The sequence below is a fragment of the Copadichromis virginalis genome, linkage group LG8, assembly GCF_057382275.1.
Source record: "Copadichromis virginalis isolate Kocher_CV1m ecotype Utaka linkage group LG8, C_Virginalis_male_GT1.1, whole genome shotgun sequence".
NCBI classification, from domain to species: Eukaryota; Metazoa; Chordata; class Actinopteri; order Cichliformes; family Cichlidae; genus Copadichromis; species Copadichromis virginalis.
Genome location: NC_140625.1, coordinates 25,498,026 through 25,520,192, shown reverse-complemented (window position 1 = coordinate 25,520,192; position 22,167 = coordinate 25,498,026). Strand labels below are relative to the sequence as shown.

Here is a 22,167-nt window from a genome sequence, read left to right as displayed (position 1 = left end):
GCCCAGTTCTCACACACATACCCCACGGCTTATTCTATCTATCCATCGACAAGCTTGATCTTTCCACCAGCAAGCCAATCTGGCCTGCTGCGTGGCTGAATGTGTGAATCTGCGATGGGAGAGATAATACTCGACTGTTTGTTTGGGTTTTCTGGACCAATAGATGAGAGCACTGATTGAAAGGTAATGTGGGGATGAGGCAAAACATCTAATCCTTTTTTGTGATAAAAAAAAAAAAAAAGAGGCCTACTTCCCTTTCTGCCTAATGCAACAATCTTTGATCCTTCTACTCAGATAATCCACAGACTAGTTTTCATACAAGTAGCTCAGTTTAGATTTATTAATAGCTCACTTAATTCTATTGGGATCCGTTTCTTCTGAGCATAAATCATTTGTTCCACACCTCCTCTGCTGGCCTGTCGTGCTTTACAGTAGATCCATCTGCACTTGAGCAGGATTATGAAACAATCCCCTGGTGACACTGACTGTGCTGCCCATTGATGCTGCCCCCACCCTCCAACCTGCTCTTTTCAGCTCCATCCACTGTGGCTAAATCTGCCTGCCTGATCCCCTGGGCGTAATTGATCTTCATATCATTAGCTGTATGTGGATCTATCTTGGGAGACGCCCACTGTTTGACTGCAAGTCAAAGTCATCCCTCATTTAAGCATATGTATGTCGCAGCGAGCTCTTTGATTGTGGCTCCATCGCAGGTCTTCATGCAGGAATGGTTGTAATGTAAACTATTATGTTATCAGCTTTGGGCCTGCCTAGAGATAGAGGCTCACTGACTGTTTAGTCTAAACATGTGGAGGCGGAAAAAATGGAGCTCAGCAGCGCGTTCTTCCCTCGCGACAATAAGGGGACGCTTGGGCCCCAGGAGGAAGGGTGTCGAGGGTCTGTGTGTGAGCAGCCTCCTGGGTGTCCTCAGATCTCACATCTGGCTGATCGGGGAGGAAGAAGTGGCCTTGCTGCTTACTCGCACCTCCTCGCCACGCTGCCACCACCACCACCACCTCCACCGAGCTCACTCCCTGTCTTTCTCTGTGTGCTCCTCTTCTGCAGATGGTGGGAGCGAGGACTTGGCAGACCCCCGCTCGCCCAGTCTAGACCCTCACCTGAGCCACATCGGCCAAGGTAAGCAACCGAATCTCCAAAGAGAAGTTTTCTTTAAACTCGAGATAGAGAAAAGTTTGCAGTCTTGACAGGAAACATTATGCCTTCCACAGCACCTGCTCTTCTCACCTCTTGCTTTTATGTGCTCGCGGTGTGTATAATATGTGCGAATGAGAAGCTGAGTTGCTGAAAACAAACGTGAGCTCTTTTCTCGTCCCCCATATTTCCTCCCTATTGGCTCTTTCCAGACGCTATTTCTGCTCCCTTAATGTTTTCATGAAGCCTTGTTTGCTGGACCGCATTTATTCCGTTTTCTAACAGCAAGTTTATGACTACTGGACATGAAGTTATATTTACAGGGAGGGCAAGTGTATGAATTTTATATTCTTGTAATTTTGCCTGTAAATCTGAGTAATTTCAAGGGGAAATAGGGTTGTATATATGACATTAGATGGTACCAACAGCGAGAATGTCTGTGCTTGGCAGAAACTGTTTGGGGCAGTTTGTTTTTTTCCACCTCATACATATTTTGAACTGAACACCTTGATGAGTAGGTGGTTCTGTTTATTTCGAGGCATGGAGTGGTCCTTGTACACGACTCTTATTGCAGTCTAAAATGAAACACGGTAATTTCCCCTTCACTGCTTTTGTTCTGTGGATTTCACCGCTGAAGTGCGGCTGGTGCTCCCTCTCTGCCCTTCTCATTTTTGACCTGAATGAGACCATTTAATATCTTTCTCAGGATTATCATAATTTTCAATGAGGCTTTCCAGAATTAAATGGACTAATTGATGAGATTAGGGCCTTTTCCACCTCAAGAATGTTGGCTAAAACTACGAGTATTTGGATGAAAAGTGCATTTCAACTTCTTGGACCGGGGTCCGTATTACAGGGACATTATTTTACGCCCCACAGAGCAACTCCTTCATAGTGGGAGGGTCATACTTACTGCATTGCAAATAAGCTCCTGCATACTATACACCATGAAAAATACATTTATTTGAAACACTGTTGAATTTAGTAAAACTTTATTTTCATTAGTGTAGGTCTTGTACTATTCAAATGTATACCTGCAGGATCACCTAGACATGTAACCTCTGGGGAACGTTTTGAGACTAAAGGTTAACTGGAACATTTTTCAATAATTATCTATACATTAGGTGTAATTTTTAGGAAGGATACATTAAAGTGGTGCAGTGAGTACTGTCAGCACAGAAAGAAGACTCTGGGGTTTGCAAGGCCTGCTGGTCTTTATGTACTCTGGTTTCCTTCCAGAGTCCAGAGGCATGCATGTAAAGTTAATTGATGATTCTAAATAGACTGTAGGTTCAAATGTGATTAATGGTTAATGGTGTCTCTGTTAGCCCTACAGTGGATTGGTTACCAACCTCTCACCTGGCATTGGCTAGGATAGCAGCTGAGAAAATAGATGGACGTTAATAATTGTCTATTTCTGTCTTTATTTAATTAATTAATTTTTTAAATAATATGACCTGCTGTAAAGAGTGCACTAACTTCTCATATAAGATAGCCCTTCTGTGTCATTAACCTCTGATAAGTTATACTATATTTCTAATAAATACATTGTTGCAGGTTAGAAAGTGTGCAGGAATCAGGTTTTGTCTCATCTTCTATGGGGTATGGAACTCCAGGCCTCGAGAGTCGGTGTCCTGCAGGTTTTTGATCTCACCCTGGGTCAACCCACCTGAATTGAATGATTAGTTCATTACCAGGTCTCTGGAGAACTTCAAGACATGTTGAGGAGGTAATTTAGCCATTTAAATCAGCTGTGTTGGGTCAAGGACACATCTAAAACCTACAGGACACCGGCTCTCAAGGCCTGGAAGTCCCTACCCCTGTTCTATGCTCTTGGCTTATGAACTAGATTGGTGAGTGTTTTCAGTAGTACTGACTGAAAGCTTCAAACGTTGGGTGTGGAGTGTGCAGTACTATGCATGTACTGCACTTTAGTTTCTTTTTCTTTTCTTTTTTTTAATCACCAGTGAAGTCACAGAAGAAATCATATGTCAGATGAACTGATGAGTTCTCCTCCCAGGGCATCGCATTATGTCTTTTTGTCAGATACCATTACACACGTCTATTAGCGCTGGTGCGTTGACGCCTTGTCTGTTTTCAAAGGAGTGAGAGGAACCAGCAGTTTAATAATAATAATAATGGATTGCATTTATATAGCGCTTTTCTAGGCACCCAAAGCGCTTTACAATTCCACTATTCATTCACTCTCACATTCACACACTGGTGAAGGCAAGCTACAGTTGTAGCCACAGCTACCCTGGGGCAGACTGACAGAAGCGAGGCTGCCATATCGCCATCGGCCCTTCTGGCCAACACCAGTAGGCGGTAGGGTAAAGTGTCTTGCCCAAGGACACAACGACCAGGACAGAGAGAGCAGGGGGATTGAACCGGCAACCCTCCGGTTACAGATGAGCTTCCCATTCCCCTGAGCAACGGTCGCCCGGTGGCATGATATCTGCATGTCCCTGTTCCATAACTTTGTGCTTCACCAAAGAACACCTCGTGAGTAACTTAGACTTACCAGTGGCTTTGACACAACTGCATTATATGATTCTACAGGAATAAGGACAGGCTGACAGTATAGTTGCTGCAAAAATAACTTGTCACTTTTTCACATGCCAGCGGCCCAATTGGCATAATTTTCACAGCTCTTTACAGTGTGATGGACACTCACACAACCTACAGTATGAAAGGAACCTTTTAGTTCTTTGAAAAAGTCTAAAATGACTAAAATGAAGGTGTCTTGGATGTAAATGCAGCTAGTTTATACCTAAAAAGTCGAATAAGTAAATAAAGCACATTCTTTTGTATTTGTCCTGATTATTAACATGAACGGCCACAAAATTGTTAATTTATTTAGCAGGTAATTGATTGAGAGTAGCTTACCGGTAATTGTTTATTTTTGTTCAATATTTCAAAGCATTAAAACCAAGCCTGATCCTGACTGCTGGCAACTGCTATCAGAATACCAAGTTAGCTATTTTATATTCACACCAGTGTCTGCATACATGTGGAGAATTTCCATGCCGGGGAAAGCAACCGCTGCTCTGGCTGTTGTTTTTCACTCTCACAGTGACATTCCCCAGTGAATGGATGGACTGACTCTAGAGCCACAGAGGGATTGATGTGTGTGTCGGATTGTGTTTGGCATTTCTTCTATGAGTGCAATTGTTTCAATACTGATGTATTTATATTACAGCAGCCAATTTGCCCCCTTCCTAGCCATCATACAGGCTTCCTCAGGGACCGGTATCTGATAATGGCTTTTTGTCTCACCGTTGCGGCTGCTATCTGGCGCGAGCATGTTCCTTGACCAGTTGGTTTTACAGTTCAGTCTGCTGGGAAATGGGCAGTCTGAGCTAGAACTGATTCACAAAATGGATGTTTACAGACAGCTGGCTGATGAGTGCGTGTGAAATTAAAAAAATAAAAATAAAACCAAAGTTCTCATAATTTGTGGGTTTTAGAGCAAAAGAGGAAAAGGGGGGGTATGAGTGATGGTAAGTGGTTGTTTATACTGGCTCTGTAATTACCACTCATTGTGAGAGGCTTTTTTCGTAAATAAAATGCTCTCTTGTGGTCATGACTGTGCTTTTTTTCTTGTTTAAACATTTCAAATGGTTAGAAAATCCTTGATTATATAAAAATTGTTGGGTATTGTGTTACTGCGGGGCTGACAGAGGTCAGGCGGGCTGCCTTTTGAGGCAGTGATGTAAACTGCACGTGTTGCCTGCAGGGCTGCTCTCTGCTGGGTCACGCCAGTGATGTTGCGCTCAATATCAGTAGTGCACTGATTGCAGGATCGAGCGACCAGGCTGAGGTCCTATCCTCTGTCAGAGGGTGATACGGTTTCTACAGCAGGTGAACAAACAGGAAAAGAAACAGAACAAAGAAGTCCAACTAAGCACTTTAATAGTGGATATATTCTGATCCTTGCAATCCATTATATTCAGTTATACCTGTCAGCCTACACTCTAAGAAATAGGGGCATTTCAGTCCTAACAGGTAGAGTTGACATGAATGTACCCCTAAGGTTAATTGTTGGGCATCAGCGTAACTATATCTACCTTTTCCACAAAGATTCTTGTGTCCCTAATGAAATGGTACATATTTGCAGCATTTGTTTAAATGTTTTAAGGTGCAGTAATGTGCCACATGCGCAAGGAATCTGGGTAAAATGTTAGCTGAATAGTGCTTCCTGCATTCAGATTGGTTTTATTTGAGGTGCTTTTGGAAGGGATACATTTAAACTCCAACTGAAAGGCACTCTCTTGAACTATAATCACATGTTTTTCCTTCTAATGGTGTGGTCATCTTTATCCTAAAGAAAATCCAACGTGTTCTGGCATATAAGACTTTGTAAAGGAGTATAAATATATTTCATGAACCGCTGGACCTTTCCTAGTGGTGGTCCTTTAATAGCAGACTTCCACTTGTGGAGTACCAATAATGGCAAATATCCACCTTGGATGAGAGTGGAATATAAAGAGCCCAAAACGGTTTTAACACAAAGCTAACAATTTTTATCATATTTAAATCAAATGTGCATAAACTGCACACAATAGCACAAATCACAGATAATATGAATGAATATCAAAATACAAACTGAGTTTATAAAACTGCAGTCAAATCTGAATCAGCCATTTACACCAAGATATTTAGTGTCAGGTGATTTATAAATCCAGAAATTCATAAATTCCTTTGGTTAAAACTCCGTTGTTTTGGCTCCTCTTTACATTGAAAGAGGGATGCGGTCAGTTACTGGAAGACAAGTAGAATAGATCCAGATTTTTCACAAACTCTGTTTAACATCCTGATTAAGGTTTGTAAGCTGAAACATGTTTTTTGGATTTTTTTGGCTAAACCTGAGCATGCGATGAGAATAAGGGCATTTAAATTTATATTTAATAAGAGGATGCCTTTGAATTCTTTGTTTTAATAATAATAATAATAATAATAATGGATTGCATTTATATAGCGCTTTTCAAGACCCTCAAAGCGCTTTACAATTCCACTATTCATTCACTCTCGCATTCACACACTGGTGAAGGCAAGCTACAGTTGTAGCCACAGCTGCCCTGGGGCAGACTGACAGAAGTGAGGCTGCCATATCGCGCCATATCGGAAATGGCTTGAGACCTAGACTATTAGCAAAATGTAGCTGTTGTGTATGAAAGGTGTCCAATTAATAATGCATGTACAAATCCAGAGTGGAGCCATTTGGTAAGATCACACAGTAACCGTAGGATAATTTCCTCTCTCATCTTCTCTTCCTTTGCTATTGAGTCTGCAGTTATACCATTAATATTATAACACAGTGCTTTATTTAAAGTCCAGAAAAATATCTCATACTATGCTGTTTCTCCCTCCCATCCTGCAGGTGGCAGCATAGACAGCGACTGTGCCTTTGAAGGAGACTACAACGTGCCCCCTCTTTCAATGACTGAGGGCATGCAGCATATTCGCATAATGGAGGGCGTGTCACGCTCTCTGCCCTCCTCCCCGCTGCTCACCCATCAGACCATCAGTGTCAGGCTGCAGCCAATGAAGAAGCTCACAGGTAAGGATGCTGCAGGTGATAGAGGAGTCACTCAGAGTGCAGGATTTGAAGTTGTTGTCATTTTCTTTTTAAACCAGAGTTCAGGAAGAAAGCCACAGCCAATAGAGACATGGGCTAAATCTGGTTTAAATTTGCCTGTGGCTGTCCTCCCCCATAGACTCGGTGTACTAACACAGCCTCCCTTAGCCCTTCACTGTACCACTGTAGGCAGCTTAATCACAAAATCATGCATACTGAGTTAAAACTGATTTTACAAGACTAAGCAATGTTTCACTCCGATGCTTGCTGATAAGCAGTAATCATTTACTGTATTACTTGCCCCCCTAATTCTAAGTAGAAAGCAAGTGGAGCTGAGCTCGGGTTTCTGACAAACACTGTAATTTCCAATTGTTGTAATCGCCAAAGTCCTACCTAATTGACAGTGTCAAGAACAGATGATGGACTGCGAGCTGCGGTTGGCTCAGGCGTCCTTTATTGCTTTTTACCTCCTACCACTAATCGTTTCCTTCCACAGTCATCACTGACATTCAGAAAATGTGGAAAATTGCCTCCCCTCTGTTTCCTCATCAACTGCTTTATGAGTCTGTGTTGTGTTCCCTCTACTATTGCAATGGGGAGAAGCAGTTGTTTTGGTACACAAGACGGTCTGGGCATCAAAGGTTACTGCTCTACTTGTGCTTTCAAAATGAGAATTGAAATATTGACAGCACAGCTTCACCCAGTATCTGTGCAGCCTCCACACAGAAGCAGAGTGGGTGTGGATGAGTTTAAAGCTCGACTCAGTAGTCACCACTAGGGTGCACCAATCTCCCAGCTACTTCAGATCATTAACTGTTTCTGGTATGCCGGGGGGAGCTGTGATTTTTACATCATACAGAATGATTTATGATCTCTCCAGGGTCATCCAAACTGTGGGTTTTAAAGGGGAAACGCACATCACATAACCACATCATTTTCTCCCATTTTAACTGGGTGTGCCACACTGCTGTAGAGGACTGTGTGTGGACGGATGGAGCAGAGGTTTCTTTTTCTTTCTTTCTTTTTTCTCGAGAATTAAATTTCAGAACAATCCGGCCAAATCACACTCTTCTCCCCACCTCCTCCCTCACTGTTCTGCTGTTTGAGGAGCATTTTGTGTGCTTTTCTTGGATTTGATGTTTTGTGGCTGATTCAGCCTGCTTCTAAAAGGCTTCTTTCATCTGCGTGAGTCGCAGCTAGTTTTTAGGACATCATACGAATCTGTAAATATGAATGTGTGTGTGTGAGAGAGAGAGTGTTTGTGTGTGTGGTTTTTTTTCATGACAGCCAAGAATAGCTTGATTAATGATGCACGGCGCCGTCTCATTTGTACTATTCTTATTTTGTGGCTGACGTAGGGAGAGGTCTCTTTGCAGTGTTCTCACACATGTCATCATTTGGCTTGATGTATTACACCAGTCAGGTGCTGCTTGTTGTGTGTTTGGGGATTTTCAAACTTAGTGATGCTTTTTAAACAGATTTTTTTTCTATGGATTATGTTTCATAATTGACTCATTTCACTACACTTGTCACCTTAAGTGAACATGTGTTGTAACTTTCACTAGGATTAGCTTGTGCTTATCTGTATGGATTTGTGTCATATCTCTTATTGTCTGTCATAAGGTGGTGTCTATTTAAATGGTGAAGTCACGGAAAAAATATATAATTGCTTTAATCCAGATAAAGGTTTTTGCATTAAAAAGGGCTTATATATGGTATGTCCAGTGGTTATTCTTCAAATCACATGTCAGTATGACTTTACAGCACTTACAGGACCAAAACGGCCTGTCAGTGAAATGACAGCATGCACAAAAGCCCTCAAGTGCCCATTGTCCTTCAAGCCCTCAAAGACCTGTGTCTGCTCTCAAGTGTCATCCACCAGCAGACTGTATTTGAGCTCAGACTACCCAGCTTTGTCGCCCTTTAATTAATTCAACGCAGCACCACTTCCTCCACAGCTTGACGGTACTGAGCTTGTGTGCGGTGTTACAGTCACAGGCCTGAACCCCTCCCGTGCCACATATTGCAGAGGTGAGAGAAGGGAGTGCGCTAGAGAGCAAACAGCAGTAGGTCTAAAGGGCTAAAGCGCTTTGATCCCCCCCGGTGGTCTCCCCCAGTCACAGCTTCTATCTGCCCTTGTTTGTAGCTCCTGATTGGCCCTAGGGGGGCAGAATTGTGATGTTTGTGAAGACTTGAGTTATTCAACCTTGTAAAATAGCAATGAAATTTCTGACCTTTTCAGAGAATCCTTGACTTTCTGATTGAATCCCCTCTGCCTCCTTGAAGACTCTTGAAGGGGAACTTCTTAGACAGATTTTTGGAGTAGGAAGAGATGCAAACAGGCACTGCGTAGTCAGTTTTTCATGTAATCACTACTGGTTTTCTGTGGACTTGGAAGTAATGCCACAATTCTTCACCCTATTGGTCAAAAAAGTATGAAGGTACTTATGAGATGGAAAGATTAGCTGATACATTGAACAACATAGTCCCACATGTCGGTGGTTTCTAATCTTCTTACAATGCAGTGTTATGTCATGAAACCTTGTCTTGCTAAGTGGCATGCATTGTCATGACTTCCTTTTAGTTGTCTATATTAAGGAATAATCTATTTTAAACAAATGTGCACAGAAAGGTCTAGGTTATTGATGTTCGTTTAGTGAATTACTTAGAGTTTGGCATTGAGAGGTAATCCACTTGATGTATGAGTAAGGCACTGTGTGCTAAACTACAACTACTAAACGATAGGAAAGATTCTGCAGCAACTTAAGGAAAGAAAATAATCTACATTTTTGTTTTATCATTATAAACCAGTAACATCTTTAAAACCTGCTGAAAATGTTGGATCTCAGCACCTTTAGGCTGCTTTCTCTGTGTATATCTGATAACATCTACTGCTACGGTTGGCCACACTGAGTGTTAGATTACAGCAACCACTCAGTGCTTGTTCGTAGCAAGCAGTTTTACCTGTCTCCTCAATATTTGGTTTCAGCAACCACCACTAATACCATTGGCAGTCCTCGATGGCTTTGGTCTCCCTCACAAAACTTGCTCATGATTGGATCAAGGAACATGACAAAGAGCCCAAACCATTCAAATTCTTAAGAACCAAATCTGATAGAGAGTCCATGAAATGCACCACAATACTCCTGATCGCCTAAAAAGACTCTGTCGGTGGTTTTTATGTTGTGCCTGAATCCCTACACTATATAAAAGATAAATTTAGCCGCCATGGCATCACACACTGTTTTTAACTCAGTGTTGGCAAACATTGAGTTAAAATTCTCAACAAATGCCAGCAAGCTTGGTTAGAAAGCTACACCCATAATGGATCCACACAGACACACAAATCTGCTATTAGCGCTAAGTCATGAAAGTCCTATTATTTCACTCTTAAGGACTGAAGCAGAAACTTCTTGGATGATCTGTAGCTAATAGCAAACCATATAATTCCATTAAAACCTTCTAAAAAGCTTAGCAGCCGAAACATCACTTTAAATTGGAGAACGTGATGCCTACAATTCCCTGTTTCAGTTTCTCTTTCATAAACTGTGGCCATGAATATGTGGCCAACAAAAAAAGAAAGAAATAAGGATGGGGGGCAAATACTTTTTCACAGAACTATACTCTGGTTTCATTTTTAAGCCCTGAAGGTTGGAGCTTGTTTTAATGATATGTTTTGCATGAAAAAAATCTTGATAAAGTAACTAGTAACTGCAGCTGTCTGATAAATGCAGGGTAGTGGTAAATGCTTAAATACCAGTACCAGATATAAATACACTTAATGGTAGTACATTAAACCACTGACAGGGCTCATCTGTCCCTCATCTTCATGTGCGTTTGACAGATTTCGCGTCCACATTGTTTATGTTTTCTATTTTTAGTCCTCTGTTGTCTCAGAATTGGAGTGGCTCATTGTCGCACTTATCTCTTAGTGGCTGATTGTTATGAGCTGTAATCACTGATTGCTTATTTGTGCTTTAATAAACGCCTCACTCAAGTGTCAGGCTCACCAGAGATGTCGCCCCAGCTGATTGATTGGCCCTGCTCCACTCAGAAACATTTAAGAGGAATTATTTCAACATCTCTCCCCAGATTACACTGCTTTCCCCTAATTAATGGCTACAATCAATACAATTACTGCCTCCCCATGGATTGCAGCATAAAAGTGGAAAATTGCATTTGGCCTTAAAACCTGAGAAAAGCCTTGATTTAATTATACAGCCTAATTTTTCACCCACTTTTGCTTCAATTATCACAGTGATATGAGTATATCTAAAATCTATTGTCTCTGTGGTGCTCACAATAATGGAGTAATATGTGAATAAGTGGGAATGCACTACACTTAGCTAACTTGTGAGCGGTCACTGATGTAGGCATGAGTAGTGGTCAGGGTTAACAAAGCACAGTGTGCAGGACTGCTTAGTCAGGTTTTACAGCTCATGGTGTGGGTGGTCTTAAAGAATCCGCATTAAAACAGTTGAGCAGTTGAGCTCTGCTAAATTGGCTACTTCTCACAAATGCTGCATCTCTGTTTTTGTTTTTTTGTCTTCTTTTAAATTTATTTTACAGTGGAATCGTTCAAAGAAAAGACACGCTCCCTTGTTGGGGGTTTTCCTGCAGAGATACAGCAGACTGCAATAAGATTATGGTGTATCTGAGTCATGCTCAGCAGAATCTTTTTTATTATTTTTTGAAGTATTTGGGGAATGTGGACGAGGCTAGCAGAGGAAAGCATGACACAAAAATAGTTCCGTTTGATTATAAAAGCGATTCGTGGCCACCTGCTGAGCTGTGAAAATATTGCAGGAAAGCCACAAGAAGTAGTTCAAACTACAATCCAGCCCCAAGAAGGCCTCTGGGTCCACCTCCAAGGCACAATGACCACCCCCACTAAGAAATGGGACTGATCAGTGGAAGCCAGAGAGAATCAAATTCACCCAATTGGTTTTTCAAGGAGGAATGATATCTCTCCAGACTAACGGGGTTTAGAAGTAAATTTCTATATTGAGTTGCACATAAATCATTTTTTGATTTCCAATTCATGAGGATAGTTTTCTTAGCGATGCATAAGGCAGTAGGAACTATGTGTGATGCATTTGCTTCTATATCTAATTCACTTGCATCACCTAAAATGCACAGTGGGTGAGGTTGGGATACAGCAATTGAACGATGTGAATGTGTCTTCACATGTCCTCTGCCAGAATCTCTGAACAGACGTACAAGACCATATAGCAAACATATAGTTCACTTTATATAAAACTACCTATGTGCAAGGCCCATTTGGAACATCCTTTGTCCTGTAAAGTGTGTTCTATGGAGAGCTTTGTGTCTAAAAATATCGATCTTCACTTTGATTTTGCTATCAGGAGGGAAATGGAAGTCATCCATTTTTGACTTTTTTGATTTTGAATTTGTGGGTACAGAGATTTAAATATTCTGTTCTGTGTTAAGTATTTCTAAGTTCAGTCAACTGGGGTTAAATATCACCTGTATGGTGGACCATAATTGGTGATATTCAAGAAATGTACTGTTGCTGACTTTGAACTTGTTCTTCTGTAGAGTTCTTGTCCAATTATGGGTTTTCTAATAAGCTTCATTTGATACATTTTAAAGCCTACAGCAATCTGTTGGCTAAGAAGTAGTAATAAAAATCTGGTAGTTCTAGACCATCATTATCTTTAGACGTGAGAAAATGTCAGATTAATTGAAACTGTTATTTGTAGCCCTAAAAGCATAATTAAACAGTAGCTAATAAATAACAGGTTTCACCTGATTAATTAATTTACCTGCCTCTGAGATTAAACGCCAGCTGATCTTCCAGCATCATATAGGAACAGATGTTTGAACATGCAATAATCCATCTGTAATTCTCTTACGTTTCACATATTTTATTTTATTTTTATTTTTTATATGAGCAGCTCTTGTGTGACGTCTCAATCTCTGTCTCTCTCTCCACCCATCCTTGGCCAGCCTCCTGTCTTATTTGCATCTGGTATCCTCTGTGAATTTTTGAAATGAACACTGACATTTGGGACGTCTCAATCTCCACGCCTCCTTACCCAGCGTTGCACCTTGAGAAAATCGTTCTTCAATTATCATCATTATTTCCTCCTTCCACTGTCCCAGCCACTGCCGACCCACCAAATCATTTGTTCCGCTGAAAGGGAAAATGTGACATTTTCAGATCCATTGTCGCAGCTGAAAAATAAGGAGTGAAGGTTAAGAGTAGAAAGGTGTAATTGAAATGTTTAAGTACGATGCCCTCAGGAAAAGCAGTGGCTGGATTAAATGCTGCAACAGAAGTACTTGACATATTTTAGTCACCGTCCAAATAGTCTGGCTTTCTTAGAGATGAGGTGCTGTGTCATTATGTGCAAACATCAGTTCTTCTGCACTGTGCCACAGTATGTCACATTAAAGTTACTTGAGGGGAGTCGAAATATCCCTGTAGCTGCCTTTCGTTGAACTTACTTCAGATGAATGGTGGTGCACAACTGAAGGGGTAATACTTATAGTAGAAATATAATAGAAGTTTTTCTAAACTGAAACTGCTCTTATTTCCCAAAATTTGAGATTTCTGCTCCAAGTTCTTTTCTGCATTTTAATGAAAATGTAATGTTTGGTTGTGCTCAGACACGCTATGTGTATGGTAAGTGTAAAGCTATAGCTAACAGCAGGCCTGGGGACCCACCCAAAGGGCAAGAAACATAACAAACCCACAAGTGTTTTAAGTAGAATTCTTTGGTCTGAAAATCAAATCTGGAAGAAAAACAAGTGTATAGATGTGATTTTCTTTTCACAATTAAAAAAATGAGTGCTCAATGCTATAGTATTTCCAAACTAAATGAACCAGAAAATATTTTAGAGTAAAACAAAAAAAAGGAGGCAAATCTAACCCAAGTAAAATTGCCAAGTGACAGTTCTTTTATTTATTAGAAAGAATTGTAAACTTTAAAGTTGTTGAGAAACTGTTCAGCGAGATGACACGCGAGCTAATCTAGAAACTGCAGCAGCAGCAGCCCGAAATCGCCGTGGATTTACACTTTTATGAAAAAGCTCTGGCTGCTTCATTTTCAATCAAATGTTAGATACTTTAAAGCTTTGACTGAATTTGAGTTGAGATGGTTACTTTTTAATTTCCGGTAAGAAAAACTGCACTCTCCATTTTAAACCATTCCTGCATGCTATTTCTAATTCTTTAAGAAGGAAGCTAGTTGGGGCCCATCAAATATTTGTGCCCGGGGGTCTCTAAGATGATGATCTCGGCAGTTAACTTAGCTCAGCTTAGTATAATGACTAGAAACAAAGAAAATGTGCTACCATGTTCTGTCACAAAAGCTTAATACTTAATGTGGTATATTGTTTGAGTATTTGTAGTAGTTGCGCTCCATTTCTTCCTCAGTGTCAGGTGGGATTTCCTGCAGCTCCCATGAGATAGCTAAAGAGGTGCATTTAAATAGGATAAAACCAGACCAGATGTTTCCACTCATAGCTAGGCTGTGCAGCCATTGGCTGTTGGTTTTTTTTATTTAGGCAGATATAACACCTCCTCTATTCACCCTGCTCACTCCCCCCCACCCCCAACAACAGCATCCAATACACACTCAACACAAGGCTCCAGCCTGTCTCTCTCAACCACCCAGGTTAGGAGGGAACTGAGGAGGATTAATGGCAAGAAGGCAGCGGGTCCAGATGGCATCAGCTCGAGGGTCGTCAGGTCCTGCGCGGACCAACTGTGTGGGGTGATGGAGCACCTCTTCAACCTGAGCCTGAGGTTGGGAAGAGTCCCACAGCTCTGGAAAACCTCCTGTGTTGTACCAGTGCCAAAGACTTCACGCCCCAAGGACCTCAACAGCTACAGGCCGGTGGCTCTGACATCCCACCTGATGAAGACCCTGGAGCGGTTGGTCCTGGCTCAGCTTCGGCGCCTAATAAGCTCATCACTGGACCCACTTCAGTTTGCCTACCAGCCTGGCATTGGAGCGGATGATGCCGTCATTCACCTCCTACATCGTTCCCTCGCTCACCTGGAGACCGCTGGAAGCACTGTGAGAATCATGTTCTTTGATTTCTCCAGTGCCTTCAACACCATTCTTCCCTCGGTTCTAAAGGACAAGCTGGAGAACTCTGGAGTGGACCATCACCTCACTACCTGGATCCTGGACTACCTCACCGACCGACCACAGTATGTGAGGACTCAGGGCTGTGTGTCGGACAGGGTCGTCTGCAGTACGGGGGCCCCACAGGGAACGGTTCTGGCTCCGTTCCTCTTCACCATCTACACTGCAGACTTCTCCCACAATTCCACCCAGTGCTTCCTGCAGAAGTTCTCTGATGACTCTGCAATAGTCGGCCTCATCACTGATGGGGACGACAAGGAGTACAGAGGTCTGACCCAAGACTTTGTGGACTGGTGCCAGCTGAACTACCTCCAGATCAACGCCAGTAAAACCAAGGAACTGGTGGTAGACTTCCGCAGGCACAAGCATTCTCCACTGCAACCACTGAACATCCAAGGTATGGACATTGAGGCTGTGGACAGCTACAGGTACCTTGGTGTTCATCTGAACAACAAACTGGACTGGACTCATAACTCAGAAGCCCTCTACAGGAAAGGGCAGAGCAGGCTGTACCTGCTGTGGAGACTCAGGTCGTTTGGAGTGGAGGGCCCACTCCTGAAGAAATTCTATGACTCTGTTGTGGCTTCTGCTATCTTTTATGGCGTGGTCTGCTGGGGCGGCAGCATCTCTGCTGGGGACAGGAAGAGACTGAACAGGCTGATCCGAAGGGCCAGCTCTGTTCTAGGATGCCCTCTGGACCCAGTGGAGGTGGTGAGTGACAGGAGAACGGCGGCTAAGCTGTCATCCCTGATGGACAACATCTCCCACCCCATGCAGCAGACTGTGACAGCACTGAGCAGCTCCTTCAGTGGGAGACTGCGGCACCCACGGTGTGGGACGGAGAGATTTCGCAGGTCTTTCCTCCCCACTGCTGTCAGACTCCATAATAAAGACTTTAACTGATCAAGCACACACAGCCATACATATGCAATAATACTAAGTGCAATAATCCTTTCTGTCATCGTTGTATTTTTACTCAGTTGTATATAGTATTTGTATTTGTATTCTATTTTTATCTTATTGTATATTTATTTTATTTTATTCTATTCTGTACAGTTGTGTACTGTATTTATTCTTATTGTATTCTAATTTTTGCCTCATAACTTTTGCACTGTCCTCTTCCTGCTGTGACAAAACAAATTTCCCACGTGTGGGACTAATAAAGGTTATCTTATCTTATATAAGACGTGTATCAGGCTGATCGTTCTTTCTGCCCTTTTTTATGCACACATTAAAAAAATCAGTAAATCAAGTTCTGATTATGGCAATTTAAATTGGAAAGCAAAAAAGACTGATTTAAAAAAAAAAAAAGAAGAAGAAGCTCACTTGAAAATGAGAAAACTCATAATATATTAATGATTGTTGAGGTGTTGCTTATTTTAATGTAAAGAAAAGGTAAAAGAAAGGTGAGGCTTAAAGTGAAAAATCTCAGATCCATCTTTCATCTATAAATATATCAGGTAAATAGAGGAAAGGACCACAGGGAAGACGAACTAGAAGTGGAAGGAATGATAAAAACAATAATATAATAATATTGAAAGAGCTGCACTGTCTGGTGTGGGAATAAAGATTATAGTTTATATCTTGAGGCTGAAGATGCCAGGCGTTCTGCAAGGATGTTTACACATAATATAAAGACAACATGCATTTCTAGAAGATTTATATCACTTCTTAAGTCTGTAAACTCCTGTGATGAATATCATAACTAACTGATTATGACTCTTTGCAGCAACAAAGTCTAGGCTATACATCTTTCCTGGTGCTTTCATTCCTTACACACTTTGGTAACCTTATTGGTTACATGTAAGTACAACTACTGTGCAACAGTCTCAAACCACCCCACACCAAAGTATTGAAGTCTCGAACAATAGTTTTCCAGGCTTTCTGTCTTTCAAAGTTTTTCTTTGGATATTGGCTGGCCTTTCCGTCACTTTCAGTCCAGTCCTTGTACCTAACCATTTTCAGATGAATGTAGTTTGGTTGTTAAGCCACTTAACACTGGCCTGTAAATGATTCAAGCATAAATAAGCACCTAATTCACAGGATGAATCAAATTTTATCTCAAATTAACTTTGAGCCTTTCACTGAAAACACATCTTTTGTATCCATTTGGTTTGTTGAATTTATTTAAAAAAAAAAAAAAAAAACTCAAGATGTGCGAATAATAATTTGAGAAAACCAAGACAAAGGAAGTGACAGGCATAAATAACTACAGCAGACGAGCAGTACTCGAAAGTCTCAACCTTAAGAAATAGGAAAAAAAGCTAGCAAAGACCTGCTTGAGCTGATAACTTTACTGTTTACTGAAACCTCCTCAGAAATGGCCTCAGGATTCTTAAGTCATTAGGGTGCAAAGACCAAAATATGCCAAATTGCACAAGGACCAGGCTTAAAATTAGTGAAAAGCAGCCACTGTCCAAAGAAGAAAATTTTTAAAGACCTACTAAATAACTAAAAGTCCCAATTTACAGAATGTCTTGTATTAAAAAAACAAAACAAAAAAAACCTAACACATGTTGGCTACTCGGTAGTAAAATATAAATGAGGGGTGGCTCAAGACTGTTGCACATTACTGTATGGGCAGTTGAAAAAGTCAAATAACAATAACTGAGAAGCACTAAGCCAAAGGTTTTCTCATTTGAAGTTTCTGAGTCCTCTCTGTCATTGCTGTGGTGGTGAGTGAGATAAAGAAGGCTGAGAATCACTGCTTTTCAGTAGCAAGTGAAGTTTGACCTGTGATCGTCGCACATTTTCTGGGCCTTTTGGTAAGACTTGCAAGGGGGTTAGGATTGTCACCCGAGGGAAATAACTGTGAGTGGAGGAGATTAATAAAAAACATTTAGAACAGGATGCTTACAGCCTAACGAAGCGCCCGACAAAAGCGAAGCTGGTACACAATAAACTTGCAGCCTCTTGAGTTTGGACATGAAACATGGCTGCAGCTGTACAAATAGAGTTTCAAGGGTAAAACAAGGACAGGCAGGAATGTCTTGGTCCAAAAGGAAAACAGTGTAGGTTTCATTGAAACCCATGTTACGATCAAATAATACCATTCCTCCTTTTTCCCTCACCGCTTGTGATCTGATATGTCCCCGAAGCTCCGTCCACAAACGACAAAACTGTGTCCCTTTAATAATACCCTCCCTTTCTCCCTCCCTCTTTTTTTATGCCATTTTCTTTCCTGCCTCAATACCCACCCTTCTCCTCCTCCTCCACCTCCTTTTGCTCTGTGGTTGCTATGACAACAGCAGCACTGCACCATTCATCTGCTGGAGACCTGGACTCCTGTTCCTGTACAGAGAGTGTGCGCCTCTCACATCTATACATAACACGCTAAGCGCTAATGCAGTCACGGAGGCGATTGAAGAGCTCACCTCTCTGTGCTTACAGCAAAGGCTCCCTGTGCCGCTCGTATCGCTCTCTTCTTCTTCTTTTTTTTTTGTCCTCTCTTCATTTCTTTCTGGCGAAGGCTTTTGGTTACCTGTCAGCTTTTCACGTTGCTGCCATCGCAGAGGTTTCACCTTTGTGTCCCCCCTCCTTCTCTTTCCCCAGTGACACATTGACTGCTGCGTTCTTCCTTCTTCCTTCCCTTTTTCCTCCCCTCTCGTTTTCCTCCTCCTCTTCTCGCTCCTCCCGTCACTGCCATAGCTGCCCGGCTCCGTATCATTTACCGCAACTGAAGTGAGCAGGCAGCATCACCACTGAAACCTGTGGCGATTGCTTCAGAAGGGAAACCGGGGGGGAAGGTAGAAGGAGATCTCGTGTGCTTCTCCGCACTTCTCCTCCCCTGCTTCGCTTGCAGGCGTATTTTCTCGTACGCATTTTCCTTCTTTTCCTTCTTTTTCCTTGTTTTTCTTTTTTTTTTTTTCTTTTTGATGAGCTGGTCATCGTTCAGGGAGGAAGCAGGACTGCTTGTGTCGCTGGAAGGAGGGGAAGGAGGGGAGCTGGTGCCGTACTCCAGCCTTCAGGAATGCGAGATCTGGTTTGAGAATGGTGAGCCCAGCCACACCCTCTTTTGCTTGTTTCATTCCTCCATCTGTGCTCGCAAACTCTGTTTCACCCCCTCACCCAGCCTCCAACCCTCACCACTTGTCACCTGCTGCTCCACCTTTCCTTGCACGGAGCTCGTCTGCTGCGTGGCGCGGCCGCTGGTTCGAATGACGTTTGTAAAGACACGGGGCTAATGGGAGGAGTGCAGAAAAGTAATTTCTCTCTGTGAAATGATGCATTTGTCAAAGATGTGAACTCTAATCACAGTGTAGGCTCGAGGGCCTGTGAATCAACCAGAGTGTGATAATGTAAGTGTTTTTTCGTGGCGAGCTGGTCTGTTTCATGCGTCAGCGTGGGTGAGCATTCAATTGTCTTTGAGAGAGTGTGTGTGTGTGTATGTGTCTGATGGAGTGTGTGTGCGTGTCTAAAGCGCAAGCTGTGGGCGGCTAATGGTGCTTGTTCTTGTTGTTGTGTGTCTCACTTTTCCTTCCAGAGCGCAGCGTCATATGTAGCATATGGTTGCGTAAATGGGTTGAAGTTGGTGGGGAATAGTCCCCCCCCGCCCACCCCAAACCCCTCGCTAGGTAGTCGGCAGCAGCTTGTTGTTGTGTACGAGAATCACCTTGTCATGTGCTGGGACGTGGTTCCTCCCTCTTGCTGCAGGTTTCCTGCCTCCCTGCCTTATCCCAGGGGACTGCTAGCTGGTGTGTGAACGGAACAAAATGTCTCAATAACGTTGTCTGCGAGAAAAACATGAACACCTCATCACCAGCTGCTATTGCTGGTCTCAGGTGAATGGTTTTTGATGAGGCGCCTACAGCCGGTTTTCACACCACTTAGTATCACCACCTGGAGAGTGCTTTGATGAGCTTACCTTGTCAGCTGTCATTCAGGCTCTTATCATGCAATGACACTAAGAACTTCAATTTCAGGGTGGCTAAGTAGCCGTGTTTATTGTCTTCATGGTGGATCCCTCATGGGGTTATTTGAACTCGATGGAGCAGGGTGAAACGGGTCTCTTCCAGAGTAATGCAGTGCATCCCTCTGTGGTTATGACACAATGACTTTTGTATTGTTTCCCTCTCTCTTATTAGATGTATTAGCTGGGTGATGGTTGCCTGACAGACGCTGCAAAGCCTTGAAAGTGCGAAGACGGGTATTCAACAGGTGCAGTGGAACACATATGCCACTTTAAGTCATGGTTGAGGCGGTTCTTGTGAGAATACCCACAGAAAATGTGTGATAGAGTATGTTTCTCAAGGTTATTTTAACCATTGCTTGAGTCATTCAAGTGTTTTGCAGTTTGTGTCAGTACCCGTATTTATTCGTGGGCCCATATTTTTTTTCCACAAGTCCTGACTTTAAACTGCAGGCTTCTGAATTGGTGTGGCACACTTACCTGTGTGTAAACTTCACTTACCTGTACCCGTTTGCAGTGTTTCAGAGGGATATTGATTTTATATAATTGCTCGATTTCCCTCCCCTCGTAAGACAAATGGTTTGTAAGCCAAAAAATGAGTTATGAAATAAACTGGGCAGATGTCTAAAATCCAACATCCGTGGGTCAGTTTACTGGCACCACAACCTGCACAGGAAATGTGACTGTGATGTTAATTTGCCTACTGGACTGTCAGTTTTATGAGTCTTTAGTAAGAGAGTAGCATTTGGATTCCACCTACCGTAGATTAAATAGGCAGCCTCCTGAGGGACCATACAGACAATATGTGCCATGCATAAAGTGACCAAACCACAGTAAACTAAGTGTGGGGTGAAACGTATGTTTTACAGATAAAGACCTGCTAATTCAGCTGTTGTTCGGTTTGAATATAATCTTTGGGGTTTGTTGTATTAACTGGGAGGTGAAACTCTTTGAGATTAAATATCTCTTTTGCAAGAGTCTCCAGATAGGGAGCATTAACCTAATTTGCTTAGAGGCAAGAGAAACAAGACATTCCAAAGAAAAACCATGGAAGCAGAACATCTGAGCCACCATGATAACCAGTGTTTAGCCCTGGTTTCGATAGCCAGACACATCTCTTTTTTTAAGCCAATCAAAAGTAAGACAGGAACAAAATCCCAGATAACCCGACACTTTGTCATTCTACCTACATGTGATACCACTGGCCTTTAAAAGCTCGCACTTTGTTCCTCATTCTCAAAGTTTATTAGTGAGATTTAATTATGTGTTGCATGCCGGACTAGTATTCTTGTGTATTAAAGTCCTTTTCTTTCTCAGTCGAACAGCAGTTGTCGAATAAGTAGAATTACTTATCAAGTGAGTCGGTGTTGCCCCTTCAGTAACAACTCCCTGGATTCTAGAATTACAGTCTTTTATTATGATTAGAGAAGAGGCAGTGAGCGCCGCCATTAGCAAGATGAAGTCATCCTTTTGATCCCCACTCCGACCAAGCTCTTTAAAGTCGGCTTCCAGTGTGTGTACCAGGTAACAACCTACAATTAGAATTCTCCCCAAAAGCTTTCAAAACAGCTACAGTAATATGACGCAGCTAAAGAAGTGCAACCCAGACAGAGACAGCTTTAGCAATAACAGGCTTGGCTTTAACTTTCCTTTTTTTTTTTTTGTAATTTAAGTAATTAAAAAAATATTAGGTTCTCTAATTGTAGGCAGAAAGGTCCCGCTGACATTCAGTATGTCTCCTGGCATCAAATGGCTGTTGTGAAAATTTCAAAGCAAGTTTGCAAGAAGTAAGACGAAGACAAAGAGCTTCATTGTTGTTGCTCACAGAAAGGCCGTCCTTGGCAAAGTGTTTGACTTTGTTGATCGTGGTGTCTCTGAAAGTTTCAGTTTCTTTATGTTTTATTTGTGACAATGACTTTTGCATTTTATTTAACCACCATCATTCCAGCCAGTAACATTAAAACTGCGTAGCTGACTGCTGTTATGCTGATGAGATCCAGTTTTTATGTTGCAGTTTTTACATTTACTGATCTGAACAAATTGATGCTTAAAGGAGAAATATTCTTTAAAACTTAGACAGGAAAGCAGGAACAGAGCGGGAGAATGCAGGAAATTGGGTGGAGTTGAATCCAGGCCCTACAGTAGCCTTCAGCAACATGGGCCACCATCTAGATGAGCTACACCGTTGTACTGATGTCAGATCAATTTTAAGCTACTTAAACATTCTATTCATGGGGTCGTTAAGTGGTTGGAGACTTTGAAAAGGTCAATTATTGTTTTAAAAACACAAATTTCTTTGGTTTCCTGGTATAAAATAAGGGATAAACATTGGAAAAAATGAAATAAACTAACAGGGAAAGAAAACACTGATGTCCAAGTGGGCCAGAATCTTACAATTTTACAATCCC

The 22,167-nt window shown here is 42.0% G+C and overlaps 1 protein-coding gene and 1 long non-coding RNA gene across 9 annotated transcripts in view; one reads left to right on the top strand and one right to left on the bottom strand.

The window, feature by feature from the left end:
- The window catches only part of tanc2b (tetratricopeptide repeat, ankyrin repeat and coiled-coil containing 2b), a 174,122-nt gene that overhangs the window by 84,801 nt on the left and 67,154 nt on the right, over positions 1 to 22,167 (top strand). For 5 of the 7 annotated variants that reach the window (XM_085466765.1, XM_085466764.1, XM_085466763.1 and 2 more), the window contains exons 4-5: positions 1,066 to 1,137; positions 6,533 to 6,712. In XM_085466765.1, coding sequence (XP_085322891.1) covers positions 1,066 to 1,137; positions 6,533 to 6,712 — 252 coding nt within the window. Of the gene's footprint in view, positions 1 to 1,065; positions 1,138 to 6,532; positions 6,713 to 18,657; positions 18,844 to 22,167 lie in introns of those variants that run through there. The other 2 variants (XM_085466767.1, XM_085466766.1) reach the window with 1 other exon arrangement.
- The window catches only part of LOC146703508 (uncharacterized), a 63,271-nt gene that overhangs the window by 26,626 nt on the left and 14,478 nt on the right, over positions 1 to 22,167 (bottom strand). The window contains exons 1-3 of one of the 2 annotated variants that reach the window (XR_014922021.1): positions 18,225 to 18,290; positions 12,790 to 12,887; positions 8,965 to 9,148 (exon numbers count right to left, since the gene is read on the bottom strand). This is a non-coding gene — a long non-coding RNA (uncharacterized LOC146703508). Of the gene's footprint in view, positions 1 to 8,964; positions 9,149 to 12,789; positions 12,888 to 18,224; positions 18,291 to 22,167 lie in introns of those variants that run through there. The other variant, XR_014922022.1, reaches the window with a different exon arrangement.